This window comes from Mesitornis unicolor, unplaced genomic scaffold (genome assembly GCF_000695765.1).
Source record: "Mesitornis unicolor isolate BGI_N332 unplaced genomic scaffold, ASM69576v1 scaffold44904, whole genome shotgun sequence".
Taxonomy (NCBI): Eukaryota; Metazoa; Chordata; class Aves; order Mesitornithiformes; family Mesitornithidae; genus Mesitornis; species Mesitornis unicolor.
Window position 1 is genome coordinate 1 of NW_010180215.1, and position 19382 is coordinate 19382.

Consider the following 19382-nt stretch of genomic DNA (forward strand, 5'->3'; position numbering starts at 1 on the left):
TCTGTGATTCTGTGATTCTGTGATCCCTCACTGAGATTTTTGTTAAGGTCTGTCACAAAATCTAATTTGCAAGGAAGATGATCCTTTGAATCATAGTTGTCTTTGTCATGAGATGATGTTAAATCTTCTGAACTAGCAAATATAGTCCATGAAGTTACCCATGGTAATCTAAAGCAACAAAAACAGCAGTAGTCATGCACAGTGTTATGCAACATGTCCAAATGAGCAAGGGCATTTTCCTTGTGTTTCTCCATCACGACCCCCTGAAATAGGGAGAGAGAGGGGAGATGACTGGCTGTGATTTAAAACACGCATATGTTCTGTTCCAGCATACCAACTAAATTTTGACAAAAGGAACAGCTAATGTCCGTTTGGAGAATATAGCTCATACTGCTTTCTGTAGGGTTTTCCATATGCTGTGCTATTGGCCATAAAAATGGTTTCCTCTGAACTCTTTGGTGGTGGTGTTTATTTGTCTTTTCCTGCCACTTCCATGATGATGTGACAGCCAGCAAAGCTGCCTCCAGGTTACATTCCAAGTAAGAGAGGTTAGTTTGGATTTTTCCTCTTTTCTCTGTAGGTGATGGTGCCAATGACGTCAGTATGATCCAGGTGGCTGACACTGGTGTGGGAATATCGGGCCAAGAAGGCATGCAGGTAGTGTATACAAAGACAGCTGCAAATGACATCAGATTTCATTTTAAATTGTTTCAGAGTTTACCCCGGAGGCCCAGTGACTCCACAGTCCATTACTGTACATGAGCAAGAATTTCCAGCCTGAGCTCACACCCACGCCTCAGCACTCTTCCAGGAGCACTCAGAAGCTGAGTGCTACAGGGGTTCAAACTCAGAACAGCAGAGCTTGCTGTCTGTCACTGAACTGCCTATTACTAATGTTCCTGCCTGTGTTGTGTTGGGCTGAGCTGTGTGTGTTAGTGTAAAATGTATGGACAGCCTCAGATCTGAGTGAGGGTAAGACCGTAAGCACTATGTATAAAAAAAACCATAAGAATTTCCAATAATAGGTAGGTTACTCACTTGGCAGTGTCAGAAGCTTATGTTTAACAGTTTAGATATAACACATCCTTTCATTCATGTGCATTGCAGGCTGTGATGGCAAGTGACTTCGCAATCTCTCAGTTTAGACATCTCAGGAAGCTGCTGCTTGTCCATGGTCACTGGTGTTATACCAGACTTACCAACATGGTGCTTTACTTCTTCTACAAGAATGTGGTACGTGGCTGACCGATTCATGGAAAAATGCAGTTTCTGTATTTGAGAGTGCTGAAGGGTTCAGTAGGGCTTTATATTCTTCAGTTTCTATTGTGAATGGGTTCAAAAAGACACAAGTGTATGTATGTCAAACAGCCCAGTTTCCTACTTATGTCTGCAGAAACCAGAGACTCTTATTCCATGGACTGAATTTCCCACTGTAGGCTATTGTCTGATTTGATGAAAGAGTGGGTAACAGGCATTACTAATGTGGTGGCAGCATGATTATTTAAACAAGTCAAGTCCAATTTTGAAATGTAAAGCTGTGTGGTAGTCAAATATAATTTCAAAGTGTGGGATTGGCACAGACTCCACAGCATTTATACTTAATTTTCCACAGATTACTGTAACCAGACCTAAAATCTGCCTGTTTTCCTTCTGGTTTTTAAAACACTTGCCTATGGGTAACATCATGTCATCTTTGACTTTTCAGGCTTATGTGAACCTCCTGTTCTGGTACCAGTTCTTTTGTGGGTTTTCAGGCACATCAATGACTGACTATTGGATCTTGATTCTTTTCAATCTCCTTTTTACATCAGTGCCACCCATCATTTATGGTGTCTTGGACAAAGATGTGTCTGCAGAGATACTCATGCAGCTCCCACAGCTGTACATGATAAGCCAGAAATCTGTGGTAGGTTAAAGAATGCTTGGCCTGCAGCAAATTGAAACGGTCAACATTTGAGACATTTCTGTCTGTCTTTCCTTTGTGGCCCACATAAGACAAATGTTAAGTTTAAAACTACTTTCTCTATTAGAAAAATATCTAGGCCTGTGTAATATGTGCACAAATAAAAGCTGTTTTTTCTAAAGATTTTGGTAGGCTCTTTTCAGCCATATACCAAATTTTATCAGACATTTGGATGATAAGAGAAATGAAGGACTTCAGGTAAAGCAGTGTACTAGATAAACATTGTTACCAGCTTTTTCAGTTTCACTGCCTCATCTGTCAACATGCTTCCTCAAAATGGGTTTCTTTTGAGCATTCAGGCTTACTTTTAAAGACAAGGGCAGTAGATACTGTTTTTTCACTGTCATGTAAGGGTTTCAACTGCCGAAGTAATGAGGAATGCTTAAGAACCAGAGCAGAGTCCTTCAAATAATCCTCAAGAAAGTTCCCTCATTCAGGGTTCTTTTCCCCTTACAGGTATGTTGTGAAATTTGCTGGTGGCACTTTTCTCCCATCTGAAGACACTGTACATCAGATTTGCTCTATAAGTAAAATCCATCCAAACATTTAGCGCAGGAAAACACAGGGAGTGGAGGCTAGTTTCTAAATCAGAATTATATAAATTGCTAAGCTTTTTCCTGGTTTCTGCTTTGCTTAGCATGAATTCTAGCATAAATTTAACTTTATTTTTTTAATTTAACACAATTAAAATAGTGGGTTTGTATTATAACAATTGAAAGCAGCGACATGTTGAGCCTGAGACAGAACAGACACCAGTAGCCCAGAGAGAGGAAACATTGAGCATAGGATTCACCTAAAACTGACTTATTTTGTTTATGGTCATAGCATTTCAGTAACAGATTGGACATTGGAAAGCATTTCTTTACCAAGAGGGTGGTCAAAACACAGCAACAGGGTTCCTGGAGGGGTGGTCGATGCCCAAGCCCATCAGTGTGTAAGAGATGTTTGGGCAGTGCCTTTAATAATAGGCTTTAGCTTTTGGTCAGCCCTGAAGAGCTCAGACACTTGGACTAGATGATCGTTGTAGGTCCATTCCAACTGAAATACTCCTATTCTGTGCCATGCCACCCTATCCTATCCTAACAAATGCTGTTAAAAAATGAGCTACAGCATGTTGTGTGCTAGTTGTGCAGTCTTATCTGTATAACCTGGCAGATGTCTAGGTTGGTTTAGAAGGGAAAGAAGGATATACAGCATGGAGACAATTTGTTTTGTTTGTATGGTTTCATAAGCAGTTGAGCTGTCATAACAGTTTGCTGCCACTGAGCGAGGAAGGCTTGTTCTTTCGTCTCTTCTCCATTCTTTTCTTCCTATTTCCTGTTTTCACCGACATAGTTAAACTACCTTCCTTGTGCCGATTTGGTTGTCCCATCAAATCATTCCAGGAGTTGATTTAACTCACTAAAACAGCAGTGTGTTATTCCAGCAGAAAAGTGAATTGATTTCTCACATTCGAGTGAGTTGAGTTGGCTCACAGAGGAGTCAACCTGCACAAATTAAGAGGCAGAAGTGCATGTACCAAAAAGAAGGGGGTGGAGACAGAAGAAAGTGAAATTTGACATTCAGTGATGGTAAGCTGCTAGGGTAATTCACCATCCCCTCACGCTCTCTCTTCCTTAGTACTTGGTTAGGTGAGGCTCTGGTGGGTCTGTTCTGGCAGAAACAGCTGCAAGATCAGAGTTCCCAGATCTGGCTGCCAATTTAAATACTAACAGTTAGCTACGCATGTGGAGTGAGCTCTTAATTCTAATTGTCATAACACAAAAGATATCTCTTCATTGGGAAGCTATTTGGAATTACTTCTGCAGATAATCATTCCCCAAACCCAAGTTAATGCTAGTGAAGGATGCAGCAATTTGTTCAATTTGTTTCAATGCCATTATCTTTTTTTCTTACAGGCTTACTTGCCTTCAACTTTCTGGATAACCTTGCTGGATGCTTTTTTACCAAAGTCTAGTTTGCTTTTTTGTGCCTTACTTTGTAAGTGCTGGATATGAAATACATTTATACATTTTGACATACTAAAACCCCAGGCAAATTAGAGAATAAAATGAAGTGTTTAATTTTACTTCCTTATATATAAATACGTACTAACGGGATCATCATTGGAACTGAGCTGAACTGTGTGCATGCAAATGTGTGTGATATTGAGACTACTCATGCAACTTTGTGTATCAGTAGTATATATAAAATATATATTATGCTGACCGCTGTCTTCCTTTACAGACTTACTATGGCTCAGACATAGACATTTTTTCTTTTGGAAACCCGATAAACACAGCAGCGCTTTTCATAATACTGTTTCATCTTCTCATTGAGTGCAAGTCTGTGGTGAGTACTTTGTTTCCAAAAGAGTATATTCCTAACTGAATGTGTGCATACAGCTGTCGTTAAAATTAAACAGAAGAAAGAGCTTCCTATACAACACAGATTAAGACTAAAAAGGCCAAAACTTGAGTATTTTGTTTATGTGACCACGTGAGCTCTCCTAACACACCTGTCATTGGAGCCAATAGAATTACTCATATGACTAAAATTAACAATATTTGGCCTCAGAGTTACTTGTAAATAGCATAAGGACCCTGCCTCATTAGGATATGGTGGGCTTGGGGCTGTCAGTTTAGTTTTGGTAATGGTAAAACCAGCCAGTGACCTGCTGAGCCTTCATTAGTTCCCAGAGTTTGCATCTGGAAGACAACAATGTGAGCTGTTGGTTTTCAATGCCTGGAACTGATGATCTGCTCTATGGCTAGGATGAACTCTTCGGAGGTATATTTTGGTGCCAGAACTAGAGAACCGATATGCTATAGAAATGCTATTCCAGTTTTTAATGAAGTCTGCGCAAGCTAAAGCATCTGCATTAGCTTGGATAAATTTACAGCCCTTGCAAGGATAATACTTGGCTATTTTGCATAATTTTAAAGAATAAACAGTACTGTTTACAGTAGAAGGACACAGATTAATGGGGTTTGGGTTTTTTCTCTGTCATTTTTTTTTTAATATTTTTTAGAATTGTTTCATAATGGATTAAATTTCAAGTTGTGATTCAGTCTTTTCATTGTCCTTGCATGGCAGCAGTGATAAAAAACTCTATTGAGAATATGTGGGTAGTATGGGTATATCCACACTCTGAATAGGAAAACCATTATTTAAATGGGTTTTATTTGGCATTTTTGAATGTTGGCAAGCTGTCAGACCAGTGACAGTGTTGTTTCCATAGTAACTCTTATAGCCATTTAGGTATGAAATGACAGGAAACGCCAATGTAGAACAGAAAGGGTTGTCAAGCCCTGGAAGAGGCTGCCCAGAGAAGTGGTGGAGTCACCATCCCTGTAGGTATTTAAAACTTGCGTAGATGTGGCACTTAGGGACATGGTGGACTTGGCAGTGCTAGGTTAATGATTGGGCTTGATGATCTCAAAGGTCTTTTCTAGCCTGGATGATTCTGTGATTCCTGGAATGTTTTGTATAAAATCAGCACTACTCTCTGAACAGATCTGTCCTCTGCAGCTGTCCTTGCAGGAAGAGTGCGTGCGTGTTCGTGCATGCATGTGTACACACACAGAGGTGTTACAGGTCTGTTTACAGCTTAAATCTGATCTATTTCCTTTTCTGAATTGCAGACTTGGGTACATACAGTAGTTGTAGCTGGCAGCATCGTGTTTTACTTTGTCTTCACTCTGGCTTTTGGGGCAACCTGCAAAAACCACAACCCACCATCTTACTGGATCATGGAAAAGCACATGACAGACCCCATATTTTACTTAGTTTGCCTCCTGACTACCTGTGTTGCTCTGCTACCCAGGTGGGTTTCTGTTTTATAATTGCAGATTGCTGTTATTAACAAAATTCGTTTTCTTTGAGTCAGTGGTGCTATAAATCTCTCTGGCTAGAGGTCTTCCTCCCCCCATCCTAGTCTAGGTGATCCTGCTCTGGCAGGGGGGTTGGACTAGATGGTCTTTTGAGGTCCCTTCCAACTCCTAACATTCTGTGATTCTGCCACCTCCAATGTAAAGAAAATTTCATAACTCTACCAGACCAAGCCACGCGAGGACAGCTTTTTAGTGGTATGTTCTCAAAGTAAATTTCAGTAAATAAAAGTTTTCATTTGTGATTTATATTCTATTAAATTACTTAGATTGATAAAATACTGTCTTTGGAGGGAAAAAGCAGTCATCTCTGTAACCACAGAGTTTATAATTTATATACAAATCAGTTAAATTAGTGATCAAAGTTTAACATGTACTATACATAGAAGTATTGTACTTAGTCTGTGTTTATTTGTGAAACTATTTTCTGTTTGAAAATTATGTAAAGAATATGTATAAAATGCCAGTTTTAAAACACATGCCGATGCAGTTGCTAGCCTTAATAGCTTATGTTCACAAAACAGCACCTGCAAAAACTGTTTCAGAGGTTGCTGCAGCCTCAGGGTTGCTTGAATGGTGTTTGGTTTCCTTCAGTGTTGCTTGAAACAGCTTTGAGTCTGCTGCTAAACAGCTTGTTTGAAACTGCTTATTTTGTAGGTACTTGCTGAGAGTCCTCCAAGGAACGCTGTTCCCATCTCTGGTGTTGAGAGCCAAGCACGTTGACAGACTGTGCCTCGAGGAGCAGATGACTGTGTTATGAACCGTAGAGTGGAGTTCCGGGCTTCTTCTGGGTCTTCCAACTCAGCCACAGTTGCTATATCAGAGGAAGAAAGCACTGCCAGTGTTTTGCCACCATCTAAAACACCTTTTCAGGCCTCTTCAAGAGATGGGTTTGTAGAGGACACCTCCTTCTTACCAGGCATTCTGGATGAGTCTGGGAATACAAATGGCTTGAACTCTGACAAGACTATTTCTCAATTCATCAAAGGAAACTACTTCAGACACATTTGGCAGTAATAACTCATGTTCCAAAGTTTCCATGTGCACTTCTGAAGAGGGCAGCAGTGCTATTTCTCTAGCACACAAAGCAGGTTTGAATTCTGTTTTGTGTGAAGAAGATATATTTTACAAAGTTAGAATGGTAACTGCATAAAACCCAAGAGTAACAACTGCTGATTTATGCTATGTTGTGGTTTTGTTCTCTTCAGGCAAAGTAGATGATGCACATATTTCCTTAAAAGATTTTTTGTTTATAAAGCTTTTCAGTGATTTGTTAAGATGTTCAAGATTAAAATGGCTGGGTTGGTTTTTGTATTTTTTCACACAGTAGACTTTGCATACTGCTTATTTCTTGTATGCAACATTTGCATAATAACTTGTGGTGTTATGGACAGGACATTGCATGAATATGGATTCGCAGGATCCAGTTCAGGTAAGCCAAACTACTCTCTTGCACTGCTCTCCTAAAATACTAGCTTTCCCTGGGATTCACCACATGCTTAAGTATGAAGGAAGCAGAAGGGCTGCGATGTGGTGTTACCAGGTCACCTGTTGCAAGACTCCTCTGGTGTAGGTATGCAGTGATTGTTTTAACCATTGTTGTCCAGTTTATTCACCAGGCTATTGCATAGGCCATCACCATGCTGGCCAAACACAATTTTAACCATCAGAAGAGCAGCCCAGATGAGACATAGGTGTCATGGGTCTCTCTCTTACCTTACTCTTCCACTGAAAGAGCAAATCCTTCTGCAGCCTTTTTTTTCCTCCATCATCCTCGTGCTGCATCCCTCCTTTTCATCTCCGTGTGCCGTTTCATGTCATTTGCCACTGGCTGGTCTTCTTTTCCTCTTCATCTAACTCAGATTTTGGCTGCCTGACTTTTTTTGCTGAACGCTATCTCATGCCTACAGTGCAGAATTGTGGCAGTGGGTAGCTCTGGTTTGTCTTCAGGTCTTCTCTTATAAATAGGAGCTTCTAGCTGATAACGTTACTCATCTTCACTCTCAGGTGTTCGTACATTCCTCCAGCCTTTTATAATAAACAGCTTAAGTATCTCTAAAGGCTGCTCTAAAGGTATAACTCAATGCACATCCCCAATTTGAGCTTTTGCTCACCTGTCTTTGAGATGTCGTGCCTCTGCCAGTTTTCCACTGCTCTGCACACTGCACAAAAGCTGGCTGAGGTGCAGGTGTCTGCTTCTGGATTCCAGACTGTCTAAAATACTTCCCTACCAAAAACTTCACATGGCCAAATTACGGAGGAACTTAGGAGATTGTTTGTATCAACCAGCACCTGTTGAAATAAACTGTTTCCTCAAACTGTCGCTGCTAAAGAATTATTAGTATTGAGCCCAATTTTTGGTTCTGTTTCTTTCTAAAACTTTATGCTTTCAAATTGCCAAGATTTATGTGTTTATTTTTAGGCATCATGTTTTTTAGGCAAGCGCTCTGCTTTTTAATTGAACCATGAGCTTTCCATGTCAATGATCAACATTACATATTCTACATCTTTTAAGATCTCTGAAAGAATTCAAACAAATGTTGTGAGGTCTGAGACAGCTGCTGCTATGCAGGGCAGATTTTGAGGGCACGCGAAGTTCATTCAAATGCAGGTCACCATGTTACCAGAAGTGTAAAACAGTTCTGTTTTTGAAAGGTAGCATGTAATCAGAGCTGGCTTCATCCCTACTGTTAGTGAGGAGAAAAATAGCCTTTTTGTTTAGCCTGTAGAAGAAAAACAGTGGAAGGAGCCAGTGATGACAGCCATTTCTGCAAATATTTTTTTTTTATTTGGTTCAACATATGACAAAATATTTTTGGTGAGTTCTAACATAAGGTTATCGGGGACCTTTGAAGTGATGGCATATGCTCAAATTCTGAGAGATCAATGTCGAGCATGCTGGTTTGCAAGCTTCAATTTTCAGATGTTTGTCCGTAGCATCCTTCTTGCTGTGGGGGGCACCTTGCTGGGAGCGGACTCCAGGTGTCCTGAGTGAAACATCTCAGCTTTCTCCGCAAGCCAGGGGAACTGTGAGGTGTCCAAGAAGATGTAGCACAGCCAGCAGGTTGTGCAGGGAGATGAGCTGGTACAGGAGCAGAATCGTACTGGAACAGATTTACTGGGAATCGGTGAAGTTGTTGCTCTGCTCCACAGACCCCAGGCAGGCTTGGCTCTACCCTTACCATTCCCAGCAGATGTTCTCCTGTTGTAGGGAGCTCCAGAGCAGCAGGCCAGGGCAGTCTTTCCTGTCCTTAAAGTCAAATACTGTTTTTGTTTCTATTTTATCACCTGAATGTTTCTTCTGTATCTTAAATCTATGGCCTCGCTTCACTTGTGGCCACAGTGTGACTATGTCAGAGGTACGTTGAGCTTCCATAGGGGAGCTCTGGGACTTGCAGTGATGTGAGGGAGTGTGGGGCTCAGCTCTCTCCCCTTCCTGTCACTGTAAAAAAAGAGTTTGGGGGACAACACTGGCCTGTGATTTGTCATCTTGTGGCCTCTGCTGCAGGAGCAGAACCTACCAGTGGACTTGGCCAGTAGCTATCATTTAGTCTCAGGAGTTCGCATGTGTATCGTACAAAAGATGTAAGCGTTCAGAGTAAGAACTTCCAAAATCTTCCATGACTGTAAGCCATGGCATCAAAATACATGAAGAAACATGAGTGGCAGCCACCCTGAAATTTTAAGTCATTTCTGTGATTGTAAGTACTTTTGTACCACTTGAAGTCGTACAAAATAACACACGTATTTCTCTTTTCTTAGTGTGTTATTTCACTTATTGATTGTGCACGTTGCTTAAAATAGTCTGTTACAGGTTGTGCTCTTTTAAAGGACTTTGATGAGCAGTCTAAGTGATAAAATTACTTATTGTGTAAAATCTGATCTTTTTATTTTTTCTTTTTTTTGTGGACAAACAGCAGAAATATCTAAGGGCAGTCTGCTGTGATCACTTGCTATTTTTTACTGAGAGGGAGATGAGGGTAGTGAGTTTAATAAAACCTTTTGAATGTTAACTGGCCATATCTAAAGTGGTGCCAAATGAAGAGTGCAAGCAAATCGCTCTCCCTTTGCTTCCTAACAGTCAAATATTTCCTTTATTTTTTTAGCACTGGAGATGTCATGATCCCCTGCTTGTTTCTGCACTCCTGCACTTAGGCACAGCATGACCTGCCTTTTCCATTTTGAAAACAAGCTTTTTAAGATCATCTCACAGGTGCCTTCCAGATGTCATGAAGGAAAGCACAGCATTTACACTTCTGTTTCTCAGTTTGAAACAACCTTCAACTCCCCTAAACTTTGTAGCTACACCTAGAGCAGCTTTAACTCATTTTTTGACATGTAATACTTGATTTACAAAAAAAAAGGTTTCTTTTTTTTTTTTCACAGCAGCCACACCTGTGCTAAACATTTGCAGGTGGCAGTGAGCCACAGCCTTTGCTGAGGGTTTTCACAGCATGGTAATCTCTGATCTGTACCTGGGGCACAGTTAGAGCTGAATGTTTAACCCAAGCTGTGGTTCTTCCCTCAGCCCCACTGGCTGCAGCATAAGGCTGAGCCCCAGCAAAGGCAGAGCACCTACCGCTGACACAGAGCACCCACCACCCCCGCCAGCCCTGGCTATGCTGCCAGGCTCTCTGCGGAGGCTGATGCTCCAGTTCTGAAGGGTGACCATGTTAAGAATGCTCTTCAGCTGAATTTTAATATGTTTTCAGATAATTGTTCCTCTTTTATTCTGATTATGTTACTCTTGTCCTCATTGCCCTGGATAACTTACTGTTGACTGCAGTGAAAAGGCAAGCTTTGCCTGCTTTAAGTCTCTTCATGCTTATTATTTTGATTTCAGCATATGTACATGTTGAAATGCCATGTACCGGTTAAAAGGGGATACTTATTTCAAACTAATTGTATTCGTGAGGAAAGCCATAGAACAAAGTGTGCTCAGGGAAATTTAATTGCGGCTTTAGTTTTTCAGACTTTTTAATCTGGAGTAGTTGTTGGCAGTGCAATTCTTGGTAATACTCTGTATTGGAAGCATACATGCAGAAGAAACTGAAAGCTGCACAGTGGTGATAGTGCCAGAACCTCCACAAGTGCTGTAGTGCTACCAGGGCTGTCAGGGCTGCTTACAAAAGCTAGATAGCTGTATGCAAATAGCCTTTTAAGGCTATTTTTAGGCATTATTGCTAAAGTTACAACATCACACTCCATATTGTCATTGAGTCTCCCTAAAGATTAAAACACATTTTCAACAGAGAAGTTACTTGTAAAGTGACTGTAAATTTTTATTAGTACAGCTAGAAAGAAACACATCTGCTTGACTGTGTGACATTGCTCCCATTTGGAGCTACAGCTGTGGTAGAAATAAACCCAACAATTGTTACCTCACAGTAAGGCTACACTTGTAAGAGAAACAGCATAATGTTGATCATAGCCGTTATGTCAGTATACGGGGAAAGGCTCTATACAGTGGAAGGAGAGGAGTATGTTTGCCTATTTCATGTGCACACATAGAAAAAAGCAGTATAAAAATACATTTATAAAATTACAGATTTCCTCTTTACATGGAATGTTGTGTCAGACACAGTTATGGAGAAGGAAAAGACCCAACTGCACCCTCCTAAAGCCATTTGGGATGGGGCTCAGCCTGTAATTTCTCCAGACTGATCCCATCCAGGAGGCGGCTGGACCATATATTTAAGCACGACTCTCCCTCATTTCCCAGGAGAAACTGGAAACTGGTGGGAGGCCAAACCCAGTTAAACTGTGTAATTACATATTATCATTTGGTAGTGCTAATAATATCTACATGAAATGATTATATGAACTCCAGTGCTTTACAAAATCCAGAGCTGCTAACCACTTCATCTGGTGGAGAGGTGTCTGGCGGGGCTGTTCATGTCACACAGCACCTCTTTGTTTTTATTTCTGGAAAGCAGACCATGCTGAAACCTGCCTGTCACCAGGGCGATGACAGGGCCACATGGCTCTGACAGCCCCTGGGTCGCCTGCTCCAGTAACTCTTGGTAACTGGCTCCGGGACTTTGAACTCTGCTGCCCAGAGAAAAGCTGGAGTGTGGGACTGAGCTTCCATATCCTTGAGGCAAGGGCATCGATAACCTGCGTCATCTGTAATCTACTTGCACTGGAAAAACATGGTCACAGCTGCTTTCTCTCATTTATAGCTGGGGGAAGAAGAGCATTTGTATGTTATAGTAAAAACAAAATCCTTAATGTATAAAAAGAAACTCCAAACCTAGCAAAGCCTAGAAAGGTTCTCTTTCTGAGTATGAAACAGTGATACAATAGTCACTTAAATAGAGTTTCAGAATTCATAAATATTGAATATTTATTAATAATGCTGTCTAGAGTGCTGACTAGAATGTCTAATGCTAGGCATGTTAAAGGAGAAGATACGGAAGTACAAGGTAAACTTCACTAAAGCAATAGTCAGGTCTATGTAGATTAGTTGTAACATGATTAATAGTACCTGAAACATCCATTAGGCAGCTCTCTTAATGCATGTCTCCACATATGGCAGTTATGGGATTGGCAAGGCCCTGCTATGTTGTCATGGGGGCATGCCAGAGGTAGCAGAGACAGTGACTGTATGCCTTATGCTGGTTTCACAGGGGACCGGGCACAGCACTGAACACACACGAGTTTTAAATGCATTGCTCCAGGGTGAAGTTCATCCTGTAATCCTCAGGGTCCTGACTCCTTCTACTCTGGCCTCCCAAAAGCTGTGTGCTACACAGGACATCACGTTCAGCAGTTGGTAAGACACACCTCCCCTCTACCACCATAATGAGGCACCAAGTGCCATGATATTTTTCAGCCAGGCTTTCTTGGAATCAAGGCTTAGCCCCTTACCTACTGCATGGAGCCCTCTGCCATCTGGCTACCAAGCACCTGAGCCTTTTGAGCCTCTTTGAGCCTTTGCTTGTGGAACTGTTATACTTGGCTTAACATATTTCTAATATTCAGTTGAACAGAAGCTGGTATCCAAGTCTTCTATAATTCAGATTTCTTTCTGCCTTTTTTCTTTCTCCCAATTGTTTAATCTTGTTAAGCAAATAGAAAATTTCAATGCAAGATACCTACCCAAAAAATAGCCAGTGTCCCAGTAGTTGGGACACTGTTAACACTGCAACTTTTGCACTTTAAATCTCAATTTTCCACATATCCCCAGATGTTCAAACCAGCTGACTTCAGGGAGGGAAGCCATTGCAGTGGCATTTCCAACCCTGTCACGTTTTTAAAGGGCTGAAGATGTTCAACGCACACTTTATGGGCTGAACACACTATGCAAAATAGGGAAAAAAGCCAGTGGGGCACAGGTTTAATAAATATGCTAATTGCTGTAGTGCTGTCAAGACAGGGGTGTTTCCTGGACACTAACACATTGGAAGCTTCAGAAAATTAGTGGTAGAAACCATCCAAAGAGTCTGAACAACTGAGTGTTGGTCTCGGGTGCCTCAGGTGGTAGCTACAAGTCTGGGCCTACTGGTTCCCCCATCAGCCTGCAGAGATACCCAAGCTGGCCCTGGGAACAGAAGCTGTGGAGTCAGAACAGAATACGGTCATGCCCACGAGTTGTGCGCCATGCAACCCTGAGGGACAGCATGCATTAGCTCAGGCACCCCAGCAGCACACAGGTACGCACCTCTGGAGATCTGCATGTGTACTTTGGTGTGCCCTGTGCCACATGGACGTACAAACTCATCGGTCTCTCCCCCGCTCTCCAGCGTGTGGTGCGGCCATGCCTGGTGTGGCCCTTGTGAATATACATTCTTTCAGTGCCTACTGAATGCACAAAGTTCATTCCTCATCAGAATGAATGAAAATGTATGTGCGACTAATTGGATAGTATTAAAATAGGTTATCTAAAATATTTTTTCTATTCTGTGCTACTGCTTAGTTTGAACAGCTGAAAGGCAGAAAGTGGCCAATTCTTTTCTTTTTAGCCTTTTGCTGTGTTTGGAATAGTACCACAACACAGGTAAAAGAAAAGCCAAAAGGATTATTAATTCTACACCCAAAGTATATTCACCAGCAGAGGTTTTACCGTTAACATACACTGCATAATTGCATAGCTCTACAGCAAGAATAGATAGAGCTTGAAACTCCTTTTCATAGAGTTTCTGGACTGCAAAATCTTCACTGTTGAAGTGCTGATTCCTTTTTTTTCTTTTGTCTGTCAGCACAATTCTTACCATCTGGAATCAGTTTAGCAGAAAGGTGTGGATGTATATTTGTCTTTCAATCCACTCAATAAAATGTGACACATTACTGTAAACTCCAGGTCCCAAAACCTTGGAAAAGCAGACAGAGCCCCAAGATGTTAAACCAAACAAAGTCCAGCGTCCTGCAGGTTGCTCACACACAAGCGGTCCTCCACTGTCACCCTGCAGCATGAAAGAAAAAAAACAATCTACAGGGGCTGCGTGTGGCCTATGGCTATGTCAGTTCCTACAGTGATTTGCCCTTAAGTTACTCAGCTGTAATAACTGGCTGCTCTGCTAAACTATGTAGCAGCACACAGCATTGCCTGTATTTATTCTCCCGTTATATTTGTACAAAAAAATTACCTGAGAAAGGCTCACACAAAGAGAAAAAAAAAAATCAGTCTAATATTTAATTAATACAGATAAACCTTAGAGTCTTCAAGCAGCATTTCATTATCATAAACTGAAGTCAATTACATCAATAATAATTACAAAAGTTGGGTTAAAATATGCAAATAACTGTTGCCATTCCTATAAGTAGATGAAGTATGCTATACCTAATAATCATCATTGTACTTTGATTTCTAAAAGCAAGTCTGGCCATGAGTTTCTCCTTAGAGAGAGACTTACCATGCACGAGTCCACAGTGCCAGACTCGTAGCCAGCACACAGCATCCTGCTGGTGATAGTTTTCATGTCAAAGTATGACTGGCATTGCTCCAAGGAAATGATGCGAACCTCTCCTTCTTGAAGCTTGAAGGGCACTGAAAAACAGAATTAAGCATTAAAATATAGACACACAAACACACAAATAGTTATGATGGCTCTTTGAGTTATTATAAATATTTCCATTAGGACAGATTATAAATATTAGTATATTATTATATATTATAAATAATAATAAGTGTAAAGAGAGAAGAAACCCCTCTTTTGCACAAAGCTAAGGTGAAAGCAGGTGGCTTTTTGCACTGGTGCATCGTAGGATTCGTGATCGCCATGCCAGGGCCAGGACTGTACATGCTGCATTCTGGAGGAGGACCAAGCAGATGGGGACTAGTGTGACACTTGCCATTTATCGTGCAGTTGCAGTGACAGACTGAGGAGGGAGAGCACCTTGACCTGGTACTGTATGTGACTTTTACAATGGGGGTAGTATTGACTGGAAAACAGTAATGCGACTGAGTTGGAGGAGAGGTTTGACTCATTGTTCTGGTTCTCAGTGTCTCTCATGTTAAAGCATGGTATAACCACAGCCATTTTGAGTTATGTTTGGGTAAATTTGACATACAGAGACTATATCAGGGAATCAGAATTCAAAGGTTATTGAAATATTTTAGCACATTCAGCAGTCAATAAAGGACTTCTTCCTAGTTTAAACAGCTGACTGAGCTCAAATTCTAAGAAAAATTGTTCAACCTAAGGCATGAAGTACTAATTGGTGCATAGTCATGATGGTTTTTGGTGCCTCGTAACATAAAACCTTGAAAACCAGTGCTGATACCACATTAGAGAACAAAGAATATTTGTCCACTTCCCAGTGGTACAAAAGCTTGCAGTGTGTAATTGCAGTGTGTGCAGGTGCCATTTCATAAAAGATCTTTTTAGATGGGTAAAGCTGCTAGCAAACAACCTATCTCTCACATGCGCAATTTTTGCCACTTGTCTGACCTGGCCATTAGAGATGAAGTCCCACCTGAAACAATACTGAAAGGAAAATGTCTTTCTCCAGCACAGAGAACAACAGCCTTCCCTAGTAATTGCTGCAATAGTGAAGGGTGAAACACAGTGCCTAGAGCACAAACGGGGTTGAGGCCAGCATAATTTGCATATGATGCATGCAGTATCATTTTGTCTAAACAAAGATTTACATAACACTACTGTTCTTGTCATGGGACCCAAGGATTGCAGTGGCCACAGAACAAGAAAACATACTAATGTTTTGTTCGGAGGGACAAAAACGACACTAGTGATTTATGCCTGGATGGAATAAATTGTGTCACAAGTCCCAAGTGTGACACAGAGCACTGATTCAGCAAAACGTGTGTTCAGCCTGTATGCCAATGCTTTTGGTGCCTTCAGATCCAGTCATAGTATAAATGGATAAAGCTTTGTAACAAGATCACTTATTTGATTAACTCTGTGCAAGGTTAACAAGATTTTCCAAGAGCCCCAGAAACATTCATCTTACTTTTGTTGCCCATGTGTCCCCAGCCCGTGATGTAGCAGTAAGTATCTGGCTGAACCAACTGGTCCTTACTGGGCAAGCAGACAGGTCTTACATAGCTCGTCTTGTTGATGTCCTCGTCTAGTTCCACAATGCTGATATCATAGTCTACCACTGCTCTGTTGTAGCGTGGATGAAGGATAATGGTCTTCACTAGGCGGGTCTGCATGAAGTCTGATGGGTGATCAAGATTGCTAATCCCAAACACTACTTTCCAAACAGCTGCATTTTCTCTCCTTTTTTTTTGAAAAAAAAGAAAAAAAAATGGGAAATTTCAATCAAGAGCATTCATTTAAGTTAAAATACCAGAATTTTTCTCTCCTTTTTTTGCACATTGCACTTTGCAAAGCATTGCACATAAGAATACTACAAGAAAAAACTAACACTGGGCCATCATTACTTACAGAATATACGCAATCACCTATGAGTTGCTGTATTAAATGCCAAAGGCTCTCAAAAGCATCCAAGTCTTAGGTGCTCACATGCTCGCTGGTGGGCGTGCACTCCTCTCTCTGGGCTGCGCGTGTTGCTCAGCAGTACACTGCTGACAGCAGCGAGTCTATGAAACTCCAAAGGAGTCTCAAAGAAGCAATACTATTATGAAAACTGAATATTTTATGAACACCATGGGAAACAGCCCCTTATTTATTGGGCATTCATTCTGTGCCAACCATACTTCCTATGCCTAAGATCAAAGGTTACTTTGACTCTTACAATTGTTTAAGACTCTTCTGGTAAATATCTAAGATGGCAAAAAAGTGATGCATATGATACAAGTGGGAAGACTAAACTTGTGTTTGTTGAGACATGAAAAAAGCATAGACTTTATGAAAGGCTCTGAGAGTATAATCTCTTAATTGCAACTGGTCACAGGATAAGTCATATGTTCCTCATTAGTCTGTGATTCTAAAAATCCTCAAAAAAAGAGAGCATTTTTCACAATTGATGAAAGACAGTTCCATGTAACTAAGTACCTTTGACAAGACTGAAGCTTAATCAAAGCAGTGTAAATAAAATAATGCAATTTTTCAGCTTTTTCACAGTACTCAACAGGATTCTAATTTCTAGAATTTGTAAAGACATTTGGTTGCTGAATAAAGGCCATTTTTTTCTCAAGAGTTGCATGAAAAATCTTATATTTCAGACTGTAATGATCATTTTACCATCACGATCAGTTTGTGAGTTTTTCCATAAAGTTAAATATTAAGTGCCAAGAATGTTCATACGCTATTGTGTTTATGAACATTCTAAAAAACCCCAACATTGCTCAGAGCAACGAGCAGTCACAGACAGAACGTATTGTGCTACAGTCAAGAAAAAAACCCTTAATGTCTTGGATGCTTTGGTGTAGTGTACTTCAAAACAATCTCAACGTAACTCTGAGGACTAGACTAATAAAACCAGCAAAGGACATGATGTTCAATTTAGCTCTTTCCATTTAAGTCCTCTACAAGTATTCACGGCTATTTGCATTATGCAATTTATATTTCAAGAATAATCTTCTTGTTGCTATATCAAGCTATACAAATTCAAAGAATTCAAAGATTTCAGGCCACTGGGAACATGCCCTCAAATCTATTTGGAGAGGGAGAAGAGAAAAAAGTTCCTATAGCTCCTCAATGAATTATTAAATCAAAATATCTTAGTACTTTAAGGCATTTAGGCTACAAATATGAAAGAGACTCTTTACACATAATACTCTGAGCTCACAGTTATTATATAGCCCTAAATGAGGGGTAAATGAACAGCTCCAAAATGTAGTGGCAGTCTTTCTGCATTTGACAAAAATGGGATAATTTTTACATTATAAATCTGACAGCTTCTTTGCTTATCTTCACTAACAAGAGAAATCTCTTAGCCGTCAACTTCAGTAGCAGTCCAACATTGCTGAAGTATCTACCTCTAAATCCCACCTTTTATTCTAGATCATCAGAGAAAGTTCTTCCAAAGGTAAAGAAGTATTCCAGATACTGCTTAGCTTTATTTTAAAATATATAGGGAAAGAAATTCCTCGTGCAGAATGCAAAATCTGATAAATACAATATTCTTGTTTGTATTATTCAGGTTTAGCACTCTTGTTAGTTTAGAAGGAAGGTTATCTAGGTCATGGTTTTAGGTTTCTGATTATTACTTTTCTTCTCTCTGAATGGAGTCAGTTCTTGAACATCCTTAGGGCTTGCTATGATGTGATAGTCAGAACTGAGGTCTCTCTAATATCTTTTCCTCTAGCATTTCCATTAATAGCCTCACATCTTGAGATACTCGTACTATTACCTGCCTGACAACTTCTGGCTTAGACACAAAAGCCACAAACTTTGCCCCTACCACAAGTTTCCTCAGTAGCCAGGGGGAAAAAAGAAAAGAAAAAAGACAACAAATACCAAGTATCTCAGTGTTTCAGAAATATAAAGATAAAATTGAAATTATTACTGAAAAAGGGAATGATTCATGTTATAAAGAAATATCAGTCAAGACATTTGCTTACCACAGAATTTCTTTTGGCTTGAACAGAACAAAAGGTGTTTAGTGCAGTCTAAAATAATTTCCAATGAGCAAGTACCAGTTTAAAGCAGAATTAAGCGCTCATGACAACCACGCAGCAGGAAAGTATTTGCAAACTATAGCAGAAAACACGTATTTTCATTATTATTTTAGAAACCCAATTAAGAAACTTTGGTACAAGACAAAACAAATTAAGTAATAAACTTCCCTCCAAAATCTGTGGTTCATTAAAAACAAAGGATTAGCACCAAAAAGCTGACAATGACCAAGACAATTCCTAAGACATGAATTTCCTCTGCACTCCAGACTGTGAACCCACCGCAGGGCCTCAGATACAAGGAGGCCCCAAGTAGTGGTTGATACTGACTTTGTAATGATTGCAATCCTAATAAATGAGTGTTTATAATTAGAAAAGGTAGTGACTTCAATATGTCAGTTGCACTCTGTGTAAATACTCAGTTTTTGTTTTTACTATTGGCCACAGCATTTTTCCAGGGTCATTTTTATGCTGGTGCCCAGAATGTGGGGTTTTGTAATCTATGGCAGTTACATGAGAGCTACAGGTTTAGTGCTTTAGTCTTGCTTTTCCTGTTTCCTGC

General features: G+C 40.4%; 1 protein-coding gene across 1 annotated transcript in view; it reads right to left on the bottom strand.

The window, feature by feature from the left end:
• Nucleotides 1-14054: 14054 nt before the first annotated feature.
• LOC104539498 (atrial natriuretic peptide-converting enzyme-like) overlaps nt 14055-19382 on the bottom strand; it is a gene marked incomplete at its 5' end in the record, with an annotated part of 19907 nt that continues 14579 nt past the window's right edge. The window contains 3 exons of the mRNA XM_010183037.1: nt 14055-14237; nt 14688-14821; nt 16246-16517. Coding sequence (XP_010181339.1) covers nt 14055-14237; nt 14688-14821; nt 16246-16517 — 589 coding nt within the window. The remainder of the gene's footprint in view (nt 14238-14687; nt 14822-16245; nt 16518-19382) is intronic.